The sequence below is a fragment of the Nipponia nippon genome, unplaced genomic scaffold, assembly GCF_047370975.1.
Source record: "Nipponia nippon isolate SJK-2023a ecotype South Korea unplaced genomic scaffold, ASM4737097v1 scaffold_3, whole genome shotgun sequence".
Classification (NCBI taxonomy): Eukaryota; Metazoa; Chordata; class Aves; order Pelecaniformes; family Threskiornithidae; genus Nipponia; species Nipponia nippon.
Window position 1 is genome coordinate 85,726,723 of NW_028262347.1, and position 22,732 is coordinate 85,749,454.

The window sequence follows — 22,732 nt, forward strand, 5'->3', positions numbered from 1 at the left end:
CCCCGCCCCGGTGAGCCCCGCCCCCGCCCCGCCAGGCCCCGCCCCCCCGTGCCTCGGGGAGGGTCGGGAGGGGCGAGGCACGGGGAGGGCGTGGTCATGGCGGCGGCGGTGAGCGGGACCAGGAACCCGGTGGCTTTGCAGAAGGGGGGGCGGGAGGAGGCTGGTTTGGGAGAGGGGACCCTTCCTGGGACAGGGGGCAATCCCGGGACCGCCTCAGCGCCCTCCTTCTCGCCCCTTCCTGCGCCGGCAGCTGCCTGGTGCCGAGGCCGGCTAGCCTGGCAAGGCGGAGGAGCCGCTGGATGCCGATGTTTGGTCCTGGCCGTACCCATCCTGGCTGCACCGGGGAGAGCTGCCGGCGCCGGCAGCGGTGCCGCAGGCAGGCAGCTGCCCTCAAGGGCCAGCCCCAGAGCTCCTGCTTGCCGGTGATTGCCAAGGTGTTGCGGGCACGACTAAAGCTTCCTGTCCCCAAGGCCGCCTGGCGGCTCTTTGCCGGCGATCGCTCCTGCCCCGGTGCTGCCCGGGGGATGCCCTGCCTCCTGCCCACCTTGGCGGTGGTGGGGCGCAGGTACCGGGGTGGCCCCAGCTGGGACCCCCAGGCAGCACCCGCCGTGCCACCCTGCCAAGCAGCGAGCCTGGCTGGCTGTGGCTGGGGTCACCCCACCGCTGCGGGTGTGCAGCACTTATCCCTGCTGGCCCCAAGTACGGGCAGCCCCCCAGAAAATATTTACATGCAAGGAAGAGGCGGGGGTGTCAGAGCTGCGGTGCAGGCTCCTGGGATCCCCTTTGAGCATTTATTTTGGAGGGATTTTCCCCGCCTCTGGTTTTCCAGCAAGCAGCAGGGTGGGACCGGCAGGGGGGTGCTGCGCACTGCTACGGGGCACCAGCCTGGTGGCAGTTTCATGGGGAGACCGTGGCCTGGGGACCCGGGCCTGGGGCATTTGGGGCCGCTGGCTCCCAGGGATGGAGGACAGACGTTCCTGGCATGTCAACGCTGAGCCATGCAGCCATCCCCAGGGACCTCCAGCTGTTCAGCCTCGGGACTGAATGATGCAGGCAAGTGCCTGGCTTGGCCCAGCTGAGTCCTGAATCGGCCCCCCCCCCGGGATGGATACCCTCCACCTCCCTGGGGACCTGTCTGGGGCAGAAGAGTTCCCCACGTCCAACCTAAACCCCCCTGGGCTGTGACCTGGGGCCAGGGCCCTTGGTTGTGTTGCCTGTTGCTGACGAGAAGGATTTGGCCTCATCCATCCCCTCCATCCCTGCCTGTGCTGTGGTTGGGGGCTGCTCTCAGACACCCTCCCCTCCCCACGGACAGACCCAACAAGCCCAGCTCCCTCCCTTCTCCTCGTGGGTTGGGCTCTATAATCCCCAACCCACTAGGCAGCCACCGTGGGAGGGTCCCTGTTGTCCTTCGTGCAGCCCAGGATGCAGCTCCACCATCACCCTGGGGCCCTGCCAGCAGCGCTGCCCAGCCGGTGGCTCCTGCCTGCCCCGATGTCTTGGCTGACCCCAGCACTGCCCTGCCTTCACAGTGCCACTGGTCCTTGAGGAGCTCTCAAGCAAGGAGGAGGACAAACGTCGACGACTAAGGGGTGTGCGGGAAGCACTGTCACCACAAGCGTGTCAGGCCAGCAGGAAGGAGGGGACAGCAGGGGATGTCCCACCACCTCCTCGGGCTGTTCCAGCTGAGGGAGAGGAGCCAGGCCACCGGCATCTCCCTGGGGAGTGACTGCTCTACTTGGACCCCTTCATCAGCTCCAGAATGCTGCTGTAGAGGCGCCTGGGGGCGTCCAAGCCCCAGATGAAGTCCCAGTGGTTCCAGTCGGGGATGTGGCCGTAGGTGATGAGATGGGTGATGCGGGGCAGCAGCAGGCGGACATCCCTCGAGTCAATTGCCCAGTCCTGCCCCCCCGACCACACCGCGGTGGGCACGGGCATTTCCTCCACCTGGTAGGAGGGAGGTGTCTCCTGGAGGGACACAGCGGGCACTGAGGAACTGCTGTCGTGGTCAACCCCAGCAAGCCAGTCTGTCCCTGCAACACCCAGGACAGTCCCCTGGCTTCTCCAGCCGCCAGCACTGCTGCTGCAGCCTCCTACCTGGTGGTACATGGCTGGGTTTTCGCTGCCATAGTCGAAAGCTTTGAATTCTCCTGATTTCATCACCTGGGAGGAGAGGATAGATCTGCGGTGGGAGGCCAGCGAGCACTACTGCATGGGTCCAGCGTCTCCCGACCGCCTCAAGGGACCACATAATGAAAGGGTGCTCACATGGGACATTGCAGGAGGAGGTGGCATCCCTGCAAAGCCAGACTTTCCACCTTTTTTAACAGGATGATGCTTTGACCTCTAGCTCCACGCCTGTCCCTATCTGTGGGTTGACAAACTAAGGTGTTGCATGCGACTTCTTGGCTGCCCCAGTGCAATGCTTGTGCCTCTGAAAACCTGCTCATCACCAGCTGTGTGTGCAGGATGCTGCTGGAGGACTTCACGTTGGCGAGTTTTCCTTCAACAACCTGATCATCCTTACCTTCTCATGACACTTCGGGCTCAGAGTACAGAGACATCAGTGAGCCCAGTTATTATAAGAGTTGCTTCTATGCTAGTGGAGAAAGCTCAGATACCTGCACAATAATTGCATTGACTAAAAAGACCTTTTTCGCCTTCCTTGTTACCTATAATTCAGCTCTGCAAGGAGGCACCAGGTTGAGGGTCAAGCAGGGCCAATGCCACAGCTGCAGCAGGTTGCTCAGACTGGCAGAGTCTGGCCCCAGTGTCTCCAAGACCCCTCTGGGCAGCGGGAGATGCTGTTGGATTCCCCTTCGCCTCCTCTTCTCTGGCTGAGCAAGCCCAGCTCCCCCAGCCTCTCTATATGCTCTGGCTTCCAGCCACCATCACCATGGTGTCCCCAGGCTCACTCTGCTTTGGGGATCCCTGGGAGCCCCAAACTGGTCCCAGCATCCAGCTGTGGCCTCCCCATCCCTTCCCTCATCCTGCCTGGCACAGCCCAGGGCGCACACCCCAGTGTCCCCCGGTCCTCAGAGGGACTAGGGCAGCTCATCCTGCATTCAGCGCCTCTTCTGTACACCTAATTTCTTGCCTTTACTTTCTCATGAACAGCTAACGTCCAAGATCCCCAACCTCTCACATCGTCCCTGGACATACCAGACTCTCAGTGAAGGGACCATCCCAGGGGTGAAGCATCTGCATTTCAGGGAACCTACCTGGGCCCAGTGTATCATGTTTTTGACAGACGTCCCATCTGGATAGTGGGATGTGTACACATCCAGCCGTGTCTACAAGGAAACATATTCAAGCTATCATTGCTTTCCAATGGATGGGAGCGAGGACAGCAGTTGCCAGATGATGCATTTCCCAAAACAGCCACTGCTGAGTCACGCTGCCTAGAGAGTTGGGTCAGGTTCAGGAACATAATTTTCATTAAAAATCAATTGCTCTGAGACAGCTCCAGGAGGAGAATGGTGATGAAGGATGGGGTACCCCTAGCTCCTGGAGATACCTCATCTGGGCTCAGGGACTGTGCTCAAGACCTTCGTGACTACCTGTGGTCACCCAGATGCTGCTTCAGCAGACTTGATGTAGGGTGGGTGGGAGCAGGGGCTGAACCCCAGGGGTGCTGGTGGGAGGTATAGCTGGTCTTGGTGACAGGCAGCCCTAACTCAGAGATGCTACCAAGTGCCACCTGGCCACTGACATTCACTCAGGAGAGCCTGGGGACTTCTCCTGTCTGGGGAGGAGAAGTAGCGAGAGAGAGCTTTGGCAGAGGGACATGTGTTGGCTTTGGAGCACCTGCTTGCCTGTGAGCACTGGGTGTGAGCAGCTGTAGCAGGCTGGGCAGGGTGTTTGGCAGAGAGGGGACAGACAGCAGGCAGGGGGGTCGGCAGAGCCAGTGGGTGCTGCTGGGTGCTCCCAAGCGGCGCACCCTGGGGCTCCAGCTCCCTCGCCCCCACACAGGGCAGCACACCCACCATATTGAGGTTCTTCTCATTGTAGCCGCCCAGCAGAAAGAAGAGGTTGGCACAGGGCTTGTGCAGCAGTGGGTGCCTGCACAGCTCGGGAAGAAACCTCCACAGCTTTCTCATCCACAGTGAGGCGTCCGTTCTGCCAAGCAGAAGCTGCAGAAGCAAAGGGCAAGGTTGATTTCTCGCATCTTCCTGCAGCCTAGCCCTCGGACTGCCTCCCCTGACCCACTGCTGGCCGGCATCTCTGTGAGCTGTCTCACCAGCTGGGCAGTGAGGGGATGTGCGGCACAGGGTGCCCACAGGAGTCAAACCTGCTTCTCCTTTGCCCTCCTGCCTCACTGAGATGTGCACAGCTGATTGCAGGAGGTGATGCTGATTGAATGCACACCAGGGAAATCAATATGCGGGACTCTCCTCTTTCCCCCCACCTCCCCCCAAGCATTGGATTCATTTTTCACTGTCTTTAACATCAACACAGTAAAGCTGCTCTTTTCCAGGCAGTCTGTCTGGGAATTCAACAAGTGCCCCCATAGAAAGACCACTTTCAACACCTGAAGATCCTACAGATGGAAGGAAGATGCGCTCACCAAAGTGACCATGCAGGAGTGCACTTGCACAGAATCATGTCTGTGCTTATAAATCAGCAGGAATTAACTGTTGTCTGCTGCATTGGATAGCCCAGGGGCCTGCGTCTGGGCATGACCCCTTTTCTAGCACTGGTGTGTTTGGGGGAGGAGAGCATGGAGTAATCCCCTACCTGAAACATCTTGAATTTCCTGTCCAGAAGGAAAGACATTTTCATGATGGGGCTTTTGGCGTGCTTGATTATCACTGCTGGAGCCAGGGCAAAAAACATTTTGATTTTTTGAGCCAGTTCTGGCATGGATGAAAATGCAATGAACGCTGAGAAAACAGAAAAACAACCTGAAACTTGGTCGATCTTTCTTCAGGTGCTTAATCCAAGGGTTCGCTTGGACCCACCGCCCAGATCTGTTTAGCTGGCATTAGCTCCAATTAGAAACCTGGTATTTCTTGCCACCTTTCTGCTTAACATTAGTGCTAGAGATGTCCAAAAGGAGATAACACCTTTATTCCTATGGTAACAAGTGGCTGATGAGGCACTTCAGTGACTACCACAGATGGGAAGTCCTGCCCCATGCACCAGGTGAAGGGAACAGTACTGTCATTTTCCATCAACCACTGCTAAAGGGTATCATCGTCACAGAGGTTACCTCATACCCCTGATGGCCCAGCTGGTGAGAAGGAGCACCATGCATTTCATCAGAAAGCAGAAGCTGTGACTTCCATGCAAAACACCTTTGGTTTTGAGGTGGAACACCGCAATTTGGTTTTCTAGATTGAATTATATTTGCAACAAGGAGCTTACTGAGGTCACCAGGAGCTTTCTTACTACCCTAGGAGCACATTGGTCCTCCTAGATGTCTTGTATGGAAAGCATGGCTGCTGTGAGACTTCTTGCTGCAAGAGACCTTCTACCTAGCCTGCCTGCTCGGCAGCCCACAAAGATGGGAGCTCTCTGCTTTTTGCTTGCAAACACCAAAGTTTTCAAAGTGGTCCAGGCAGCATGATGTGCAACCCCTTCTAACGCACCGATCGTGCAGCCCTGGGAGTAGCCAACGTAGTATATCTGCTTCTGCCCAGTCTTCTGCAGAACAAAGTCGATCATGGCTGGGAGGTCGTACATTGCCATTTCATGGAAGCTGCAACACAGGAGTAGTGCATTGGTTATAAGGTAACACCAGGAGAGAAAACTTACCTGTGAATTTTGTCTGCCTTGCATTGCTTGTGTACTGAAGGGCTTAACATCTGTGGCTGATTTTCCAGGAGAAAATTCCTATGAGCTAGGAGACCCCCGTGCTGGGTGAAACTGCAGAGAGTCTGAAGGCATCCTTCCTGCCATGGCCTCATCCTTCCCTGAAAGGGCTTGGTCCTCCCATAACCATGACTAGCAGTAAAGAAACTGCAGGGCCTGGCCAGCTGTGCATTCAGGTGCAATACACAGCAGTTCTGCAGACCCAGAGCTGGCTCTCATCAGGATTACAACACCAGCTCTGCTCCTAGAGATGCTCTTTCCAAGAAGGGAATGGAGCACCAGTTCCTGCCCCTGTGCCTTTTAGTGTGATATGGTGAAATGCAGACCTACTTCATTAGCTTTTTCTACTAGAAGCATGTTTATGAGCTTGGGAAATCCAGGAGTGCTCTGAAGATCAGCTCTGGAGCAGCAGTAGCAGCTTAAAATGCCATTCTTGGAGACAAGGTTTCTGTGGACAGTGTCTAGAAGGGGAGGTGGCAATGACGCTTGTGGACACCTTGCTGGGGGGGCTTGGCTGGGGAGGTCCACGCAGAAGCCCAAGACAGGGCTGATGTCTCTGCAGGATGGGCATCCCCATGCAGGCAGCAGTGCCCTGCACTCTTGGCAGGGCCAGGCAGCTGCAGGGAGGTGTTGGCACCATGTCACAGGTACCTCCTTTCTCCCTGGGCACATCACTGGGAGGTCTGGGGGAGGCCATACACAGGGATTAGGTGCTCTGACTTGCATGCTTGGGGACATCCATATCTGCCTAGAGGTTAGTGACAGGCAGGGAAGTTTGCCATGCCTTTGTAATCTGCTCCAGCCCACCTGAAATCCCAGAATTCAACCTGGTCAGCTGAAAGGTGCTGGTGTCTCCGGGACCAGCTTGTCCCCCGGCTGTTTCCCAGCCAGACGTCATAGCCGGAGTCTGCTAGTATGAAGCCAAGGCTGTTGTTAGCCAGATTTTCCACCCAGTGGCTGCCTTCTCCAAATACCCCGTGCTGGAGAAACACAACTGGCTTGGCCCCTGGATGCGAAAGAAACAGCGCATTTCATTGACCCAGAATTTCACTACTTGCCCCAAATTCAGGCCAATAAAGCCTCTTGCTTGCACTGCCAGAAGACATAAAATGTGCATTTAAATTATGTTTCCTGGTGAAGAAATCCTTGCCGTAGTTGTCTTGTGGTGGTTGCTCTCATTGTCTCAGGCTGGAGGGCTGCAGACATCCCTCCTAAGCCTTTCAGACCCCAGGTGCTCATCCGTACAAGCTCAGCACCATGGCCACTGACAACAACCATGTGAAAGCTCAGATGTACAGGCTCGTCCCTGAGATGGTTCAAACCCCAAAGTCACAAGTTTATGGGGAAAAAATTAAATGAGGAGCTCTCTTAAGATGTGCCTGCACCCTCTGAGACTTAAAACCAAGTCTCTGCTTGATATGAAAGGCGGTTGCTGTGCTGCACGCACACTATCCTATGCTGGCTGCTAAAGCCTTGACTGTAAATCAGAGAAATACCATGGATTTGGTATTTTTGCTTTAACAATAAATACTCCCCTGGCCTGGTAAGGTTCATCCCTTCACCTGCTTGTTGTGTTAAGTTTTTTTTATTTTTTTGCTGGCTTCCTTGTGAAATAGAGCCATACCTTTGTTCCCAGGATTTTCTCTCCCATGAGGAATTCTGTTCAGGCTGACAAAGTAGCCGTCATGAGTCAGGACTTCATACTCCTCGCTGGGGTACCCTCTGTGGCAGATTATTTGGCTCTGGGGAAAGAAGAACCCAGGTGGAAAGCTTTCCATAGCCAAGGTGCTCATTTGACTCAAAGAGCGCATCCCTCATCCACTGGGATGCCTTTGCAAAACCAAAACATAGTGGCAGCTGAGACATTGCTTTGCCTGGGGTGTCTCTGAGAGCTTTTTTCAGAGAGGATGCTCTGCCTGAATCCCATGCCTGCCCCAGCGAGATGTGCAAGGGAAGAGGAGACACTCAGCCGTGGGCTTCTGCCTGCGAGCAGGAGGGGATCTGGCTGCAGCAGGGCTCTGCTGCAGCATGCAGCAGCACATGCGTTTGAAATGTTTCCAAAAACAAAGACTGAAACCAAAATGATTTATTAACAGCTGACACTGTTGGCAGGACATGTCATGTCACACTCTGAGCTGATGTGTGGGGCAGATAAGATGGCAGGGCATATTGAACCTGCTGAGCTGGGCTGACTGGAAGGGCAACAGAACAAGCTCCATAGGATTTGTTGCAGGGCTTCTGAGGCACTGCCCGAGCTTTATTTATGCTGAAAACCCCACAGATTGGGAAGTTTCAGTCTGGTGAAATTCAGCTGTGATCCTGCCTACACATCACTGTATGCTTGCTTTGCCACACAGTTGGCAGAAGAGATTAATTTCAGCCATTTTATTGCCTAAGTCTTGGGTCCATCTAAACCCACCTTCAGAGACTTTCAGGACTTGGCTGGACATGGCCCTGAGCAACCTGCTGCAGCTGAAGACGAGGAGCCACACAGAACTTTCTACCCTCCAGGAAGATGTCTGATCAAATCCATGCTGGGATTACTCCCTTCTACAACTGACCTGCTGATAATTGCACTTAATACTGCTGGGGGAAGAGGACTCCTTCAGGAAGCAGGGCTTGTTAATGATGGTATGGTGGCCACGTCATATCACACTGTTCAACAAAACCAGCACACGTGGTGACCCGAGCCCCCTCCACATACATACTTTCTAACCCTCTCTCTCCCAGCTAAATGTCTGCAAACTTTCAGAGTGGAAATTCAAACTTCTGACTTACAACATTCATGAAAGTCTCAGGATTTATAGCCTTATTCTGCTTGATGGCATCTGTTGAGTTCATGGGTGCTTGCAGCAAAAACAGGATTGCAATAAACAGCCACATCTTGTGTCTGTGTAAAATAATAATATTATTATTATTATTATTATTATTATTATTATTATTATTATTATTATTACTATTATTATTATTTAACATTGTTATGAATGTCTGTTTCTACTTGGTTACGATGGGTTAAGTTCTTTATGTATCTGAAGACCATATACCACGGTCTGGGCTGGGGAACCAGAGAGGATTCCCACTTCCAGCTTCCATTACAGTCCATGCAAGTCTCCTCATACTCCTCCGTACAGACTGGATCTGGTACTAGGCAAGACCCATTTTTGTATTTTTAATGGTGAAAAGAAGAGAAACAGCTTTATAATGCAAGAACTAAAGTGATAGAAAATGCTGTCAGGCCAAGAGTCACATAAACCAAATGAATCTGAAGTAAGAGTTTACACCATGCAAGGAACACATTAATATGACACATATCTATACTCTTGCTGTTTCTCTATTGTTTAGCTTTTTCACCCAGAAGCCGCTATTAACACAAGGATCCTATGAACTGAAACATGTAAAGACTTATAGGAAGACTATTTATTAAAAAAGTGTAGCCTGAAAAAAACAGAAACCTTTTTGACTGCCTTGGAGACTCCTGTCCTGAGCAGAGCTCTTTTCTTAATATACACAGTTAATATTATATATGATTTCTAATGCTTCACCAGGCTCTTAAAAGTTAGAGCTTAACTTCAACTCAGTAGCATGAGTCACAAATCTTCTCACCAGCCTTCTGGTTACTCTCTACCTCCCTTCTTCCTCCTCCCAATGGATGTCCCACACTGTGAGACATATCTACCCTCTAAAATATTCCCAGTAATTCTCTCTATGGTATTACCAAGAGGCAAGTTACAAAGAAAAAAGCAATCAATGCTTTTTCACCCTCAGGATAGCTCCAATGCAAATCTGAATTACGCGGAGGAGAATACGTTACCAGACAGAGCCCACTGTCGTATCTGATCAGGCTGGTGGTGTGAATGGTGGTGGCTCTATCATCACCAGCGTTAAAAAGAGCACGTTGTGTCAGAGCCCTGCTATGTTGGCACCACACTGGACCACATCATGTGTCCTCCAATTAAGCAATGTGCGCGCTGGTCATATCTTTGATACCTTCCTCTGCTTGGCCATGTGGTCATGACTTTTGTGCTTGCAAAGATTATGTTTCCAAAAGTAGCCGGAGTGGTGTGGCAAGGAATTTCAGCTATGGATTTGCACCTTAGGCTCATGATAGCTGCAGTAAATATGTCAAAATATTTTCTTTGTAAAGGGTCAGTTCCTAACTCCCAGGGGACCTTGGAAATGCCTCTTAGAAGAGCTCCTGGGGCAGTGACAGGACTTGGGCTCCACCAGCTTCACAAGGCCTCAGGAGCATGCCAACCTCTCCATAGACACACCAAAGACAGGTCAGGCTTCACTGGCTGCCTGGGTGCGAGACACTCGGTGATTATACCACTCTTCAAAAGTGACAGTGGCCCAGGCAACCTCCACATAGCCCTTTTGCCTAAGTGGTATTGTATTTGCAACTGGCAGTTTGTAAAACCTCTGGAATGATTTCGGGAAAAGCAGCAAGCTTAGTGTCTTGCCAATGGATGGCAGAGTGGAGGAGAGCTTGTGCAATGCCTCTGTTTGAGTGAAGAGAGAGGTATTGCACAGTGTTTGTTCTCCACCTCTAGCCTGTGACCTGACAACCTACGCCTTTCTGTAGCTGCTTGGTAGCCACCTAAAAGACCAAGCCGTCGGCTGGCTACCAGGTACTCTACTTGAGTATACGTTTCCTGGTCATGGATTAGGTTGACTTCTAATGTTCATACCAGCCATAGTCTATGAGCAGTATGCGAGCTGTGAAACACAGCCCAAAACCCGCCTATGTTACTCCATCCACCAGACTGTAATTTTCTATTAGTGCCGCAGCCTCTGACACAAAGGGACTGTGTTTGTGGGCACTATCCTCCTGACGGTGGGTGTGGCCAGAGCCTTCACTGTTTCATTACCTTACTTCTGTCCCTCTGTCTGCTTTGGCCTTTTGAAAACGTCTTCCCACTCCCATGAGCACAAAAATCCCACTACATAAGATGGACTTTACAGGTTGTGTAGAGGGCAATTCCAGTGTGTGTCCCAAGAGGAGTTAAAAAACACCGTACGGATGGAGAAACCCCTACCCAGCTTGTGTTTTTCTACTCTACCATCAGGTTTCCTTCAACAGCATCAAGACAGACCTCACCATTTACTTGTATGGTCAGCTACTTCATCCACTGTCAAGTCTGCTGCCTTCTACCTCCACTGAGTACTAGTTATCTAGCAGAGGTACTAAGTACTAGTACTAGGTACTGATAGAAAGGCAGCAGAGACTTCTCCAGCATCCTCAGGCCAGGGGACAAGGCTATCAGAGCAGTGTATCAGTGCTGTGGCTAGTGTATGATTTTGCACCAGTACCTATCATAACTGTGGTAGGAAGGAGAGAAGTTGCCAACAAAGAGCAGCTATTTTTTTACTGAGAAACTCTTGTGTAGCTTAGACAAAAGAAGAAATTAAGACCTTTGAGTTATTTGAAGTTAGGAGACCAGAGTTGGGTGTTTTGACACATAGGTGCAAATTTAGGTGGAAAGAGCAATACCATCACAATACAGCTGTTATTGTACCCTTAACAGAATTGTAATTAGTCACTAGAATTAACCTACAGTGTCAGTACCCCATAATACATGGTAGGGTGCACAAACAAATATTACATACCCTGTCATGGGCATCCTAAAATAAAGCTGCATAACCACACTCACAGGATATTGTTACAGTATTGTTGTGGGAACTAATGTAAGAAAACCCAAGACCATTTAGAAACAGAAAGGTATTTTACTTAACTTTCTAACCAAGTAGACTGTACCAATCAGCACTCTCACACATACATTCTCAGAGGGGCCAAAATGTGTGTATCCAAGTGGTCTGGCCAAGATCACCTAAGTGTGACATGGGAGGCAAGGGCTGCCAGTCCTCCATATGCCTTCTGGGTTCTGCTTGAGGCCCAAAGGCCAACTCTTTCTTGGCCTCTAAGGTCCTTTAGGAGTCAAAAGTTACTATGGTGTGATATTTTGCTTCTGCATCTTGTTAACTTCACGCTCCATAAATATTAGGCAACATTTCTGCTGGGTGTCTTTCATTTTCTTGTTTGAGGTATCATAGGACTGTAACCCATCCTGCTGTTGGGCTAACAGGAAGAGAAACAACCCATGAAATGTGCTGTATTCCCACTGCTGTCCTTCTGTTAACAGGTGCAGGTCTTCTGCTGATGAGTCACCTTCTCTGTGGTACATCATGGTGCAAGCAACACATTTCTCAGCGCTTACCAGTTTGATTAGTGGTTAATCATGTCCTTGGCTGTCAACGCATACCATTCCTCTAACTCCTGCTCTGGTGTTTCTCCTGGTGCTTTCATGCACGTACAAGCCGCTGGACTGTACACCCAGGATGCTGGTTGTTACCTTTTATCCGTTGCCTCTTGCCAAGCACAAGGGTAAGCCAGTCACAAGCAGGGAGATGCTTACCTAGCTGTCATCTGGTCTTGGCATCCTGAACTGGGAAAGAGAGTATCATTCTGATTTTAGCAATAAGAGAACATCAACTCTTGTGTAATTCCTGCCGGATAAGCATGATTCCCTTGCAGTAACCTTGGAGAACCTTGCTCAAATAAAGAACCTGATAAGGAAAGCAGTGCTTATCTGGTTGTTCCTCTCCTAGTTTAAAGCCCCTCAGCTAGGCTATCAGAGACTTTCAGGGAGCAGTAACATGTCCCACATGACATAGTCCAGGGTCAGGAATGGAGATCAACACAGGCTTGTGAAGAGTGCTGGAGGTAATTATACCTGATCATGATTTTGGCTAACTGTAACTTTCCATGGCCTTATACCATTCCCATCTGCCTAAAGTACCAATATAAAAAAATACAAGTCTCAAAGACTAGTCACCAGGTCTCTCTTCCAAGCATTCATCTAGCAATCTCAAAAGAAAATTTGGAAATAACATAGGAAATAACACAGAAATTGCTCATAGTTCCTGAAATAAGAAAGCAACATGTCCTCAACTGAATAAAATTCTGAATCTACTCAGCAATGCCAGTGACTGCTGGAAACTGTTTTCAGGGTTGTTGTTAAGGATCGAAAAAACATGAAAAGGTGATACACCATTTGACATAACTCAATTAAACCTTATCCTAGATTAACCCTGGTACAAATCAGCTTCTAAATAACAGCGTAGGCCAGTACATTGCTTAAAGCAGACACCAAAACAATCCTAGGGTTACTTACAAAAGCTCAACTTCACTTTAAGCATGTGCCTGTGCATAATCCTCAAGTGGGAAGGACACCTCTCTAGTGTGGACACAGCCTGGAGCTGACTATATGCTCTGCAGTTCATGCGTGTGCTGCCTTTTTTTGCATTGACTGCAATGATTGATAGAAAATTCTAGGTCAGCAAACATGGTGTAACTACTGTATTTTGAACAGGATGTGACACAATTTTAATCCCTTTTGGCCTTCTGCCTTGTGTATGTGTGCCATACACAAGCAGATCAAGAATGGCTTTGCATGAGCACATCTGGAAGAAAATTAAGTAAGTGGCTGAATGACCAACATCCTCCACACATGTAGGCATATGACTTTAGGCTGGTTTACTACACATGGAGAATAAAAAGGGAGCACTGCTGTGCCATGAATACATTCACTTGGGTGGTGAAGGCCTTGTGCTGCGTTGTGAAGTCTAAGGGCAAGAGATTGAGTTGATCTGGACCCTGACATCATGGGCTGATGTCCCAGCCTGACCTTGGACCTATGCCATCACCATGGACCTGCCTGATGACTTTTGACCTGCCCGACAGACTTGAGACATGCAAGGACTCCAGTCCCAGCAAGATCAACACAGCTTGCCATGTAACTCAATCCATTTATTGGTCAAGACAATCCCAGATGACAGAACATCACAATATTTATGCTGCAAGCACCTTGATTATTTACCATTCTGTTTGTTTCCAAAATGCACCGCTTCAACTGTTGTTGATCCTTTAACAGGAGATGGGAAGCAAGCAGCAGTGCCATAGAGAGCAGAGCGCTCCCAGAATCTGATTTAGACAACTTCACCAAAATGTTCCGTCATGGGAGACTGCCAATGAATGAAGACAATACAATACAAACATTGCATCAGATAATTACAGAAGTGGCAGAAACATTATAACCTGAACAGAAAGAGAAGAGACTAAACCCTGTAATTCTTATAAATTTTCAGAAGTAAAAAGTTAGTACTTTTTAACTAAACATAAGTAAGTTCTTGCAAACTTTTCAGAAGTCTGTTGGGGAAACATCTTGCCAAGCTTTGGGTGTTTATTTGCAAAGACAGAAAAGTCGTCTTGCATTTGCATTGATATCCATGGCATGAACACAGTGCAGTCCTGCAAGAATGCTGCTCCAGGGCACAGCCTTGCAGTAAATAACTAATTCTTACACCCTGAGACCTCACCCCGTCCTGTTTTCTTCTGTGGTCAGTCCTAGCTGTAAGGATGGAAAGAGAAACACCTTTGCAGCCGGTCCCCTTTGATGGTAACTCAAACAGAGCCCACTGCAGTTGTCCTACAATGACATGCACCAACAGCCCCATCCCACCATCTCAAGACACTTAGTGTGCTGCTAAGACCCACAGTTTGTCTCTGGAGAGCTGCTGTGCTGGGCTCAATACCCCTTCTCACCCTCCAACCTGCCCTCTGCGACCCATCTCTTCCCCACAGGGCACAGGGTGGGGGATGCTAGTTGCATCATGGGCGGTGGGCATCTGCCAGCGTTACAAGCCACTGAAAGTTATCCCTGAGCAGGGGAAGTGTTGGACAAGCAGCTCTCCCTCGCCTGCACATGGCGAGATGTCTGTGCTGAAAACCTCGCTACTCCTCTGGAGGTTTAAGGCACTACAACCACACAGAGCCCAGTGGACCCTATCTTACTTCATTATTACCACTATTATTATTATTATTTGTACATCTTTGTGGAGAGAGGACTTTATCCTTTGCCCTGCTTGCTCCTAGGCATATTTTAAGAATATAGTGACACAAACAGGCAAATTCACAATTCCTCCCCTAATCAATATGTTATTAAGAAGTGTAATCCAGAAACTGAAAACAGTTAGACTCATTACTGGTTTCCACCAGACTTTTCTTCTCTCTCCCACATAAGGAAAACAAAAGCATTTCCTGAGAGTCGGCAAAAGGTGTCTTCCTTGCCACAGCTTTGCTGTGCTTTGTAATTTTGTCTTTTCAGAAATAGCCATGGCCCTGGAAGAGCCCTGATCTTCCTACAACAGGTTTCTCCTAGGAGGATGGACCCAAACCCAATATTTTATTTCTTATCTCTTCTCTGATTAGGGCTGGACAGGAGCATGCTTTACACTGTTTAATGCCCCGCAGGCTCAAGAGTGTAGTAGTGTACCTGCTCAATGCAAAGGGCACACAGAGGGCAGGGAAATGGAAGTGATGTACAAGCACTGCATGTCTCAGGTGATGAGACCTTCCCGTTCCCTCCTTCCCCTTCACACCAGACAAGCATGTGGCAAGGACATACCTTAACCAGCCATTTGGGGAGGTCAAAGACCCTTACCAAGGGTGACTTCATATTTGAGCTTGTGGTGATAGAAGCCAAAGCGAAAAACATCTTGATTTTGCGATCCAGCTCAGGAATGGATGAAAACGCAATGAAACCTGCAAGAGGGATAAGGAAGCAGACCCTAGCCTCTTATCTCTGAAGGAGTTGTTGACTCCCAGGCGTGTGTGCCCATTGGAAGGACCCTTGGAGGTGGCTCTAGGAGGTTGGTGACTTGACCTGAAGCCTTTGCTGCTGATGCATTTCAGCTCCCAGCCTGACTGCTCAGCCCAGCTGCAGCTCCTGCAAGCCCTTCTTGGGGCTCTGGCAGCAGTGGGATGCACCAAAAGCCATCACTGCAACCGTTTTTGGGCTGTCACTGCTCAAAACTGTTCTGTTAAAGTGAACTGGGATTTTCACCTGCTCTTTTCCCTTCGTTGTTTGGAGATGCCCGGACGTTACTCTCCCTGTCCAGGCTCTCAGGAGAACACTCCCAAATGCGGGGTGCGCAGCTAATGTAACTCTGACAGTGGTCTGATCTCCTAAGTACCTGTGATGGTGCCTTGAGAGTAAGCCACGTAGTATAACTGCTCCTGTCCAGTTTTCTGCAGAATATAGTTGATCGTTGCTGGAAGGTCATACATGGCCATTTCATGAAAGCTGCAACGGAGACAGACACATGACAAAATTACTGTTGCTGACCTTGAGAGTGACGGGCAGGACACAGCAAGTGGTGCTATGACTATCTCGGGAGCGGGTGAGGGCTCTGGCAGGTATGGGCATCCCTATGGCATCTTAGTGGTGTTGTTTTATGCCCACTGGCAGATGATGCGACTGTCAGCGGCGCTGCTCCTCCAGCCTACGGACACTGTTGAGGGTACCAGGTACTTGCTCACCCTTCAGTTTCACAGAAAATACCTGTAAGCTGAGTATTCCTGCTGGTGAAACTCAAACTCTTCGTGCTTTTGCAACCAGCTATTCCCCTGGCTGTTTCTGATCCAGACATCATAGCCAGTATCGGTGAGGATGAAGCCCAGGCTGCTGTTGGGCAAGTTGGTAAGGCAGTTGCTTCCCTCCAACACCAGGCCATGCTGCAGGAGGTCTGTGGGCTTTGGAGCTGAAGAAAGGAGAGGAGGATCATTTTCTCTGACCACTAGCAAAACTGACTGTTCACATCCAGGTATTGCTTTGGCAGTAACCCCCTGGGGAAGTGACTCCAGTGCAGGGAGATGGTCACCTATGTCCTCAGCCTCTTTGGAGAGGTGTTTTTGAAGTAGGGTCTTTGGTTATCCCAGGGCAGAGAAAATCGATATAGTGAATCTGAAAAAAAAGTTTCAGCTCCACACTGAATAGAGCTCAGTAAGTCATGCTCCCAGGAAGAAAGAAACCAAGCCTCATGTCTGTCTGGACATTGACTGTGCTCTTTGCATGGAGACCACCCTCCTCATGGTGCTCAGGTACTCCGGCTCTGACCAGGAGACATCGAAAACCCAGCAGAGTCTAAGTACCTCCCACGGCATGGCAACACCATGATGCCCCATTGCAAGAGACATGGGTACTGGAGGGGTCAAGAGCATTCCTCCACCCACTTCTGCCCACTTTAAGCCATATGGGCAACTCTCAGCTCCCCAGAACAAACTTAAGATCTTTGTTACAAAGGACCAGGAATCCTGAAGTGCTTTAGGAAGAGAGTAGAAGAGAGATTAGGGAAAGGTTCAGTTTGGAAAGGACCTCTGGAGGTCTCTGCTCCAATACCCTGCTGAAAGCAGATCCAACTTCACAGCCACAACAGGGTCATCGCAAGGATATCTGAATTCATGCAGTAGGGCAGCCACACGTTGCAGCATGAAAAAGTTGAAATAGAAGTGACTTTCTTTTCTTTTCCTTTTTTTTCTCTTTTTTCCATTGGTTTTTAGACCCTCAATATAAGACTCACATTTCCACCCTGGACAGCTGAGGACAAAGTGTCCTGAATGGAAGGCTGACTTTTTACACTTATTTGCTATGTTCATACTCCAGTTCTCCTGCTTCCTAGAAGAGGGACAGCCTGCCAGGAATGGGGGATCACCCCCTCCACTTTGAAACAGTGGTTCAAGTGAAGATCAGAAAGGAGCCAAAATGGTGGATGGCATTGGATTGGACATGTGGGGGTTTTTGCTGACAAATGGCTTTTTGCTGCTCCACTGGCTGGCTTTGAGCTTAGGTAAAACCTGGGGCAAGATTTCTCTGTCCCATTCATTCTCCTTATCTTTTCCTTTCTCTTTGGAGCAGATCCTCTCAGAACAAGAAGGTCGGCATGGTGGGCACCTGCATTTCTTCTGCTCCTGAGGTTAATCCTACAGGGAAAGTTGTCTCTTTGAGGACCCAGCCCATGACAAGGCAGCCCTGACCATGACCTACTCCAGCCCAGCAAAGCTCTCAGGGTCCCTGGACCGGCAGGCCGACTTTCTCATGGCACTTACGGGGATAGAACATGCTGGAGCCCTGTGCCTCTGCTTCATGGGAGGTGCTCATGCTTCCTGGGTTGTCTCTACCGTGAGGAATCCTCTGCATGGTGAGATAATAGCTGTCGTCTCTCACCACTTCATGCTCCTCGTAGGGGTACCCATGGTAGCAGACAATTTCACCCTGTGGTAAGGGAAGGACAGCGTGGGACGGGTCCTCAGGGAGGTGAGGGTCTCCATCCCGGAGGGTATCAGGGAGACCGGCTGGGCGAAGCCAACAGTGGCTGCCCTGAGCTGGTGGTGGTGGTGACTCCTGCTGTCAGCAGGAGGGTGGAGTAGGGACCTCCCAATGTCCCTTCCACCAACGCTGAGGTGATGTCATGACTTCAGCTAAAATTTTTGGCAGGTGTGAGTTTTCCTTACTTCCTGAGCAGGTCTGGTAAAGAAAGACCCATTGTTGCTTTTCATGTTGCAATCAACGTTTGTGAAGAGCAGGGCAGCAATGACAGTGAAGTTCCAAGCCTGAGACAGCTGTGTTGACCAAAGCTGTTGACTTGGACCGAACTCCCCCATAAATGTCTGCCATAAATCTCTGTGTACGTAAGCACAGGGAGACAAAAACTCTAATAAAACCCTGGTACCAAATGCTGGTGAGGATACAGACATAGAGACTGGTCCTGTCCAGACTATGGCAGCATAGGTAGCTTCCATGCCCAAGCAGGAAAAGAAGGGAGAGAAATCAGGACTTACAACATCCATGGATGCCTTGGGGCTTGCATCTGACTTGTCACTGATGTACATTAAATAAGCAATGGTTACGAACAGCCACATCATGGTGCTCTGCAAAACATTGTCAACATGATCAGTGTGAGAGACATCATTGCTGGAACTGACACAGAAGGCAGGGATTGCACACATTTCACTTGGCCTGCACTACACTTCTGTTAGTATATGAACCTGACCTCCCAACAGGTGAAATAATTATAAATTTGAAATCATCTAATTGGTTCAAAAAATGGCCCATTTTCCTTATCTTGAATAATGCCAGAGTCCAAACTCCATCACGTTTTAATCACACATTCTCCATCAGATCCTTGTATTCAGAAAAATGCATGTGTATGTATACAGCTATACCCTCCTAGGCAAATCTGGTCTTTGAGGGGATGATTATAGACTATTCATTTAAAATGATGGCTTGGATGGTCAGAAGAATAGATTATTTGGTTAAACTGATAACTGAACTAATCAGGAGTAAACCACCCTATTTTAAGTTTCAGGACCATGGAGGTTTTGTTCTTAATATGAAATCAAATAATGTGATTTGGTTGGGCTCTCCTTATGGCTGAAAGAGACCTCGGGACACACTTGAGTTGTTTTTGCAAACCTAAGTGAAATACTATCCAAGGAGACCTGCTGTTCTTCCTGGGAGGGGTTTTGAAGTATATCTGCTTTGGCATGTTCCTGCCACAAACCCTCTTACTATCATTTTATTTTTTGGAGACAACAAATTTGCAACAGAAATACTGCCTCAGTTCTTGTATAACATGGTTAAATACTTAAATTGCATGGAGCTCACAGCAGGGAGCCCTGCCAAATCCCCTACGAATGCATGTGACTGTGCTGGGCAGCATGGGAAGCAGCGATCACGGCCAGATACCAGCGCCAGGTATCTTGCATCCACCCCATTGCTTCCCTGCAAAATATCTTCCTGGGAAAAGATAGGAGAACAACTAGCAGGTTTCTGTCATTTCCCAGCTAACCCTCATCGTCCCTTCTCTCTTCTGCTGGAAGCACTGGCTTCCCATGCTGCAGGAGGTGGTTTTGCAGCTGGGGAAAAGGCCACCTGCTCCCTCTGCTGTCTCTGGAGCAGATACATGGAATATCATGCAGACACTGCTGCTCTGCTGGAGTGAACCTCGGGACACCCCTTGTCCACCTTCCTGCTCACAGTGGGGTATCGGCAGCATGAGGTCGTGGTGGCTGTGGCTTGGCCCAGCAGAGCCCTGACTGCGCCCCCCTGAACAGTGACACCCCACCTCCCTTGGCTGCTCCCCACTCTGGGGGAAGAAGGGTTCCTCACCTCCACCCTGAACCCCCCCGGCTGTGATTTGGGACCAGGAACCCCTCACTGCATTGCCTGTCACTGCCGACACCCCTGCTGTGCAGCGGGGCTCTCCTTCCCTGGGGAAGGGCGGTTGAGGGATCATTCCTGGGATGCTCCTGAGGAGCACATGGATCTCTGAGACACATGGGCAGAGGTGGGAGGCACAGCAAGGGCAGCAGCCACGTGCACTCAACACAGCCCTCCCGCAGCTGCCTGGCCCCAGAAGACTTTGGTCTCATTACTTTTAAGACTGAGCCTTTCAGAAAAGCAAGGAGAGACAGAAAGCATTTTTATGGTGTAACATCAATAGAATAGCATGCAAATTCAAGGGAAGAGCCTTGCCTGGGATGGCCTTTCCCTCCCAACAGCCAACCTGCAAAAATATTCCCTTTGTGAAGGGTTCCTCAGCTCAGCAGACCTTGAGAGCTCCTGGTGACCTCCAAGAGGTGCAGCAGGGTAGCAGGGAAGCTACTCTTCCACCAGTAGCATGGTCCTGACCCCCGAGTGTTTCCACCACCCCTCCTGCAAGAAGGAACGACATGAACGACTTTCCTTCAGACCCAGGACTCCCAGGGAAGCCCCACTGTCCCATCTGTGGGGCTCTTCAACTACCTACAGCTCTCTCCTGCTGTCCCCAGGGGTGACCCTTTGCTGGCAGCCTAAGCAAAGGCAGAGGCACCCAAGGAGGAAGGATTACCCATCACTGTCCAGGCGCTGCAACACAAGAGGCATGAGTGCCTTTCTTCCTGATGTCTGCCAAGCAGGAGGTCCCCACCGCCCGAGCATACTGCTCTTGTCCACCATGCATTGCCTCTGCTCCATGCATTCAGGAGTGTCACAGGTCGCCACTGCCTCTTCTAATCCTTCCTCCTGCAAACGTGTAATTTACCTGAGGGCTGGAGTCTGCTCTGAAAGGAGACACCCTTCCTACCCAGGCTCACTTGGGAATATTTTTGTGTCACTACAGAAGAGTTGAGAGCTGTAACAAACTGGTTATTTCCACTTGATGCAGCACAGCATCATCTGATGTCACCCGTCACCTCTGTGGACTGGAGGATGTACAACCTCTGGACCACTCTCTAGCTGCACTGGGGCTGCCTTTAGTGTATGGGGCTGGTGTTGGTGCATAGGGCCGATGTTGGTGCACGGGGCTGGTGTTGGTGCATGGGGCTGGCATTGGTGCAAGGGGCTGGTGTTGGCACATGGGGCTGGCTTTGGTGCACGGGGCTGGCATTGGTGCATGGGGCACAGCAGGGTGCGTGGGGCTGGCAGTGTTGCATGGGGCTGGTGTGGGTGCTCAGGATGCTGCAGGGTGAATGGGCCATGGGCCAGCCTAGCTCATCCCAGCAAGCTCCTGTGGGAAACCCATCCAGCTCTTGTTGGCTCTTCTCCCTGCCCCCTGGTGTGTAACAAGACACTGCCTGGAAGTGCAAAACCTCCAAGTCCCCCCAATAATGACTGTTGGGGGTGCTCTTTAAAAAATGAAAAAGAAATCCATCCCCAGGGAGGGAAGAAGCTGGGGATGAAGCTACCTTTTGCTCTCATTGGCCATGGGGTGCAGTTTTGGTGGAAGGATATGCCTTACTGAGCACAAAGGATGCCCATCTGGATCACAGCGAGAGGTAACTTTCTCTGCTGCGTGTCTATGCCCACCCAATTTTCAGTTACCTCCACCTGGTGAATTATCTCTGTGGGCACTTATCACAGCCCTCGTTGGTGTGTTTTGCCCATCCTGCACTTGTCCCACAGACTTTGCCTCTTCCTAGCTGGCAATGCCTTTGGCCAGCCACTGCCCAGTGGCTGAGGAGCTCCCTGCAGGGACAGAGAGGGGTGGCACGGGCTGTGGGTGTCATTTTTGGCAGCACTGCCTTTGAGGCCACCTCTCCGCTCCTTGCCAACATGCCCACGCGCTGGCACACTGCAGCGACCCAGTGCTGGCTTTGCACCCTGCAGGCTCCTGTCGCCTCTGCTGGTGTCAATACCTGCCAGGTCTGGCCAAGCCACGCTTGCTAAAATGCAAACATGCATTCTTTAGAAAGCCTAAATAATTCCACCTTGATTTGAAGCTGTAATGACTGGTCTTTACTAAAGACTAGCTGGAGGTAGTGTTAGAAGCCCTCCCAGCCTGGCTCACCCTTGCATGAGTGGTGACTCAGACCAGAGTCTGATTTTTCCCCTGCAAGGAGAGGAGGAGAGGTGGAAAAACAGAATCAAATATGCTGAGACAAGAAATCACCGCCTCTTCCTCCCAGCATATATAAAGGCCAAGATAACTTGCCTTCCTTTTGGGGACAGGACATCAGAGAGGATCCTGGTGGAGCTATGGCCACTCCTGGTCCTTGCATCAAGTCTGGGGCCACATTACTTCCCCTGTAACCTGAGTTTGATGGAGAGAGAGCAGAGCAGGAACTGAGCCTTCAGCAAGGTGTTCCCAGATATTTCCAGCATGCAGACCATGACACGGCTCTTGCTGTGGGATGGAGACTCTCCAGGGAGGATCCAGCACATCTGATGAGGTGTTGTGCACCACCAGGATGCAGATGTGCCCCTCGCCTCCTGCACCAGCCCCAGCCGGTATCTCACTATTGCCAGTGCTGCAGCCCCAGGGGTACTCCCTGCCTCTCCTGCAGCACGGAAAAAATTGGGCTGGGAGGCCCCCAGAATGACATCAATTCAGGGTGAATTACTGCATGGACTATTAAGGCATGAGAGAGTCAGGAAAAACAGCCACAATCAGATCTCAAAGCATCAGCATTTTCTTGCTGGCAGGCTTATCTGCCATCTGCTGAAAGGAGACCAGCCTGCAGCTGATGGGACATCTGGACTGCGTTGGCATCCCCAGCCGGGCAGAGGGTTGTATAAGGGGTCTATGTTGGGAAGCTGCAAGC

At 50.5% G+C, this 22,732-nt stretch overlaps 1 protein-coding gene across 3 annotated transcripts; it reads right to left on the reverse strand.

The window, feature by feature from the left end:
* Positions 1-767: 767 nt before the first annotated feature.
* LOC104013576 (lipase member M) lies at positions 768-18,574 on the reverse strand. 3 transcript variants are annotated; one of them, XM_087764512.1, is made up of 10 exons: positions 9,626-9,737; positions 8,593-8,704; positions 7,439-7,556; positions 6,622-6,820; positions 5,592-5,701; positions 4,738-4,883; positions 3,987-4,133; positions 3,222-3,293; positions 2,098-2,163; positions 768-1,968 (listed from the first exon to the last, which is right to left on the reverse strand). In XM_087764512.1, exons 2-10 carry the CDS (start codon positions 8,695-8,697, stop codon positions 1,735-1,737), a joined length of 1,197 nt encoding a protein of 398 aa, XP_087620638.1. In that variant the 5' UTR covers positions 8,698-8,704; positions 9,626-9,737; the 3' UTR covers positions 768-1,734. The 3 variants fall into 3 exon arrangements, with proteins under 3 accessions (XP_087620638.1, XP_087620639.1, XP_087620637.1); XM_087764513.1 differs by lacking the exons at positions 4,738-4,883; positions 5,592-5,701; positions 6,622-6,820; ... (1 more) ...; positions 8,593-8,704; positions 9,626-9,737 and adding exons at positions 15,279-15,415; positions 15,847-15,956; positions 16,215-16,413; positions 17,759-17,924; positions 18,491-18,574; XM_087764511.1 differs by having other exon boundaries at positions 768-2,163.
* Between the last annotated feature and the right edge of the window lie 4,158 nt (positions 18,575-22,732).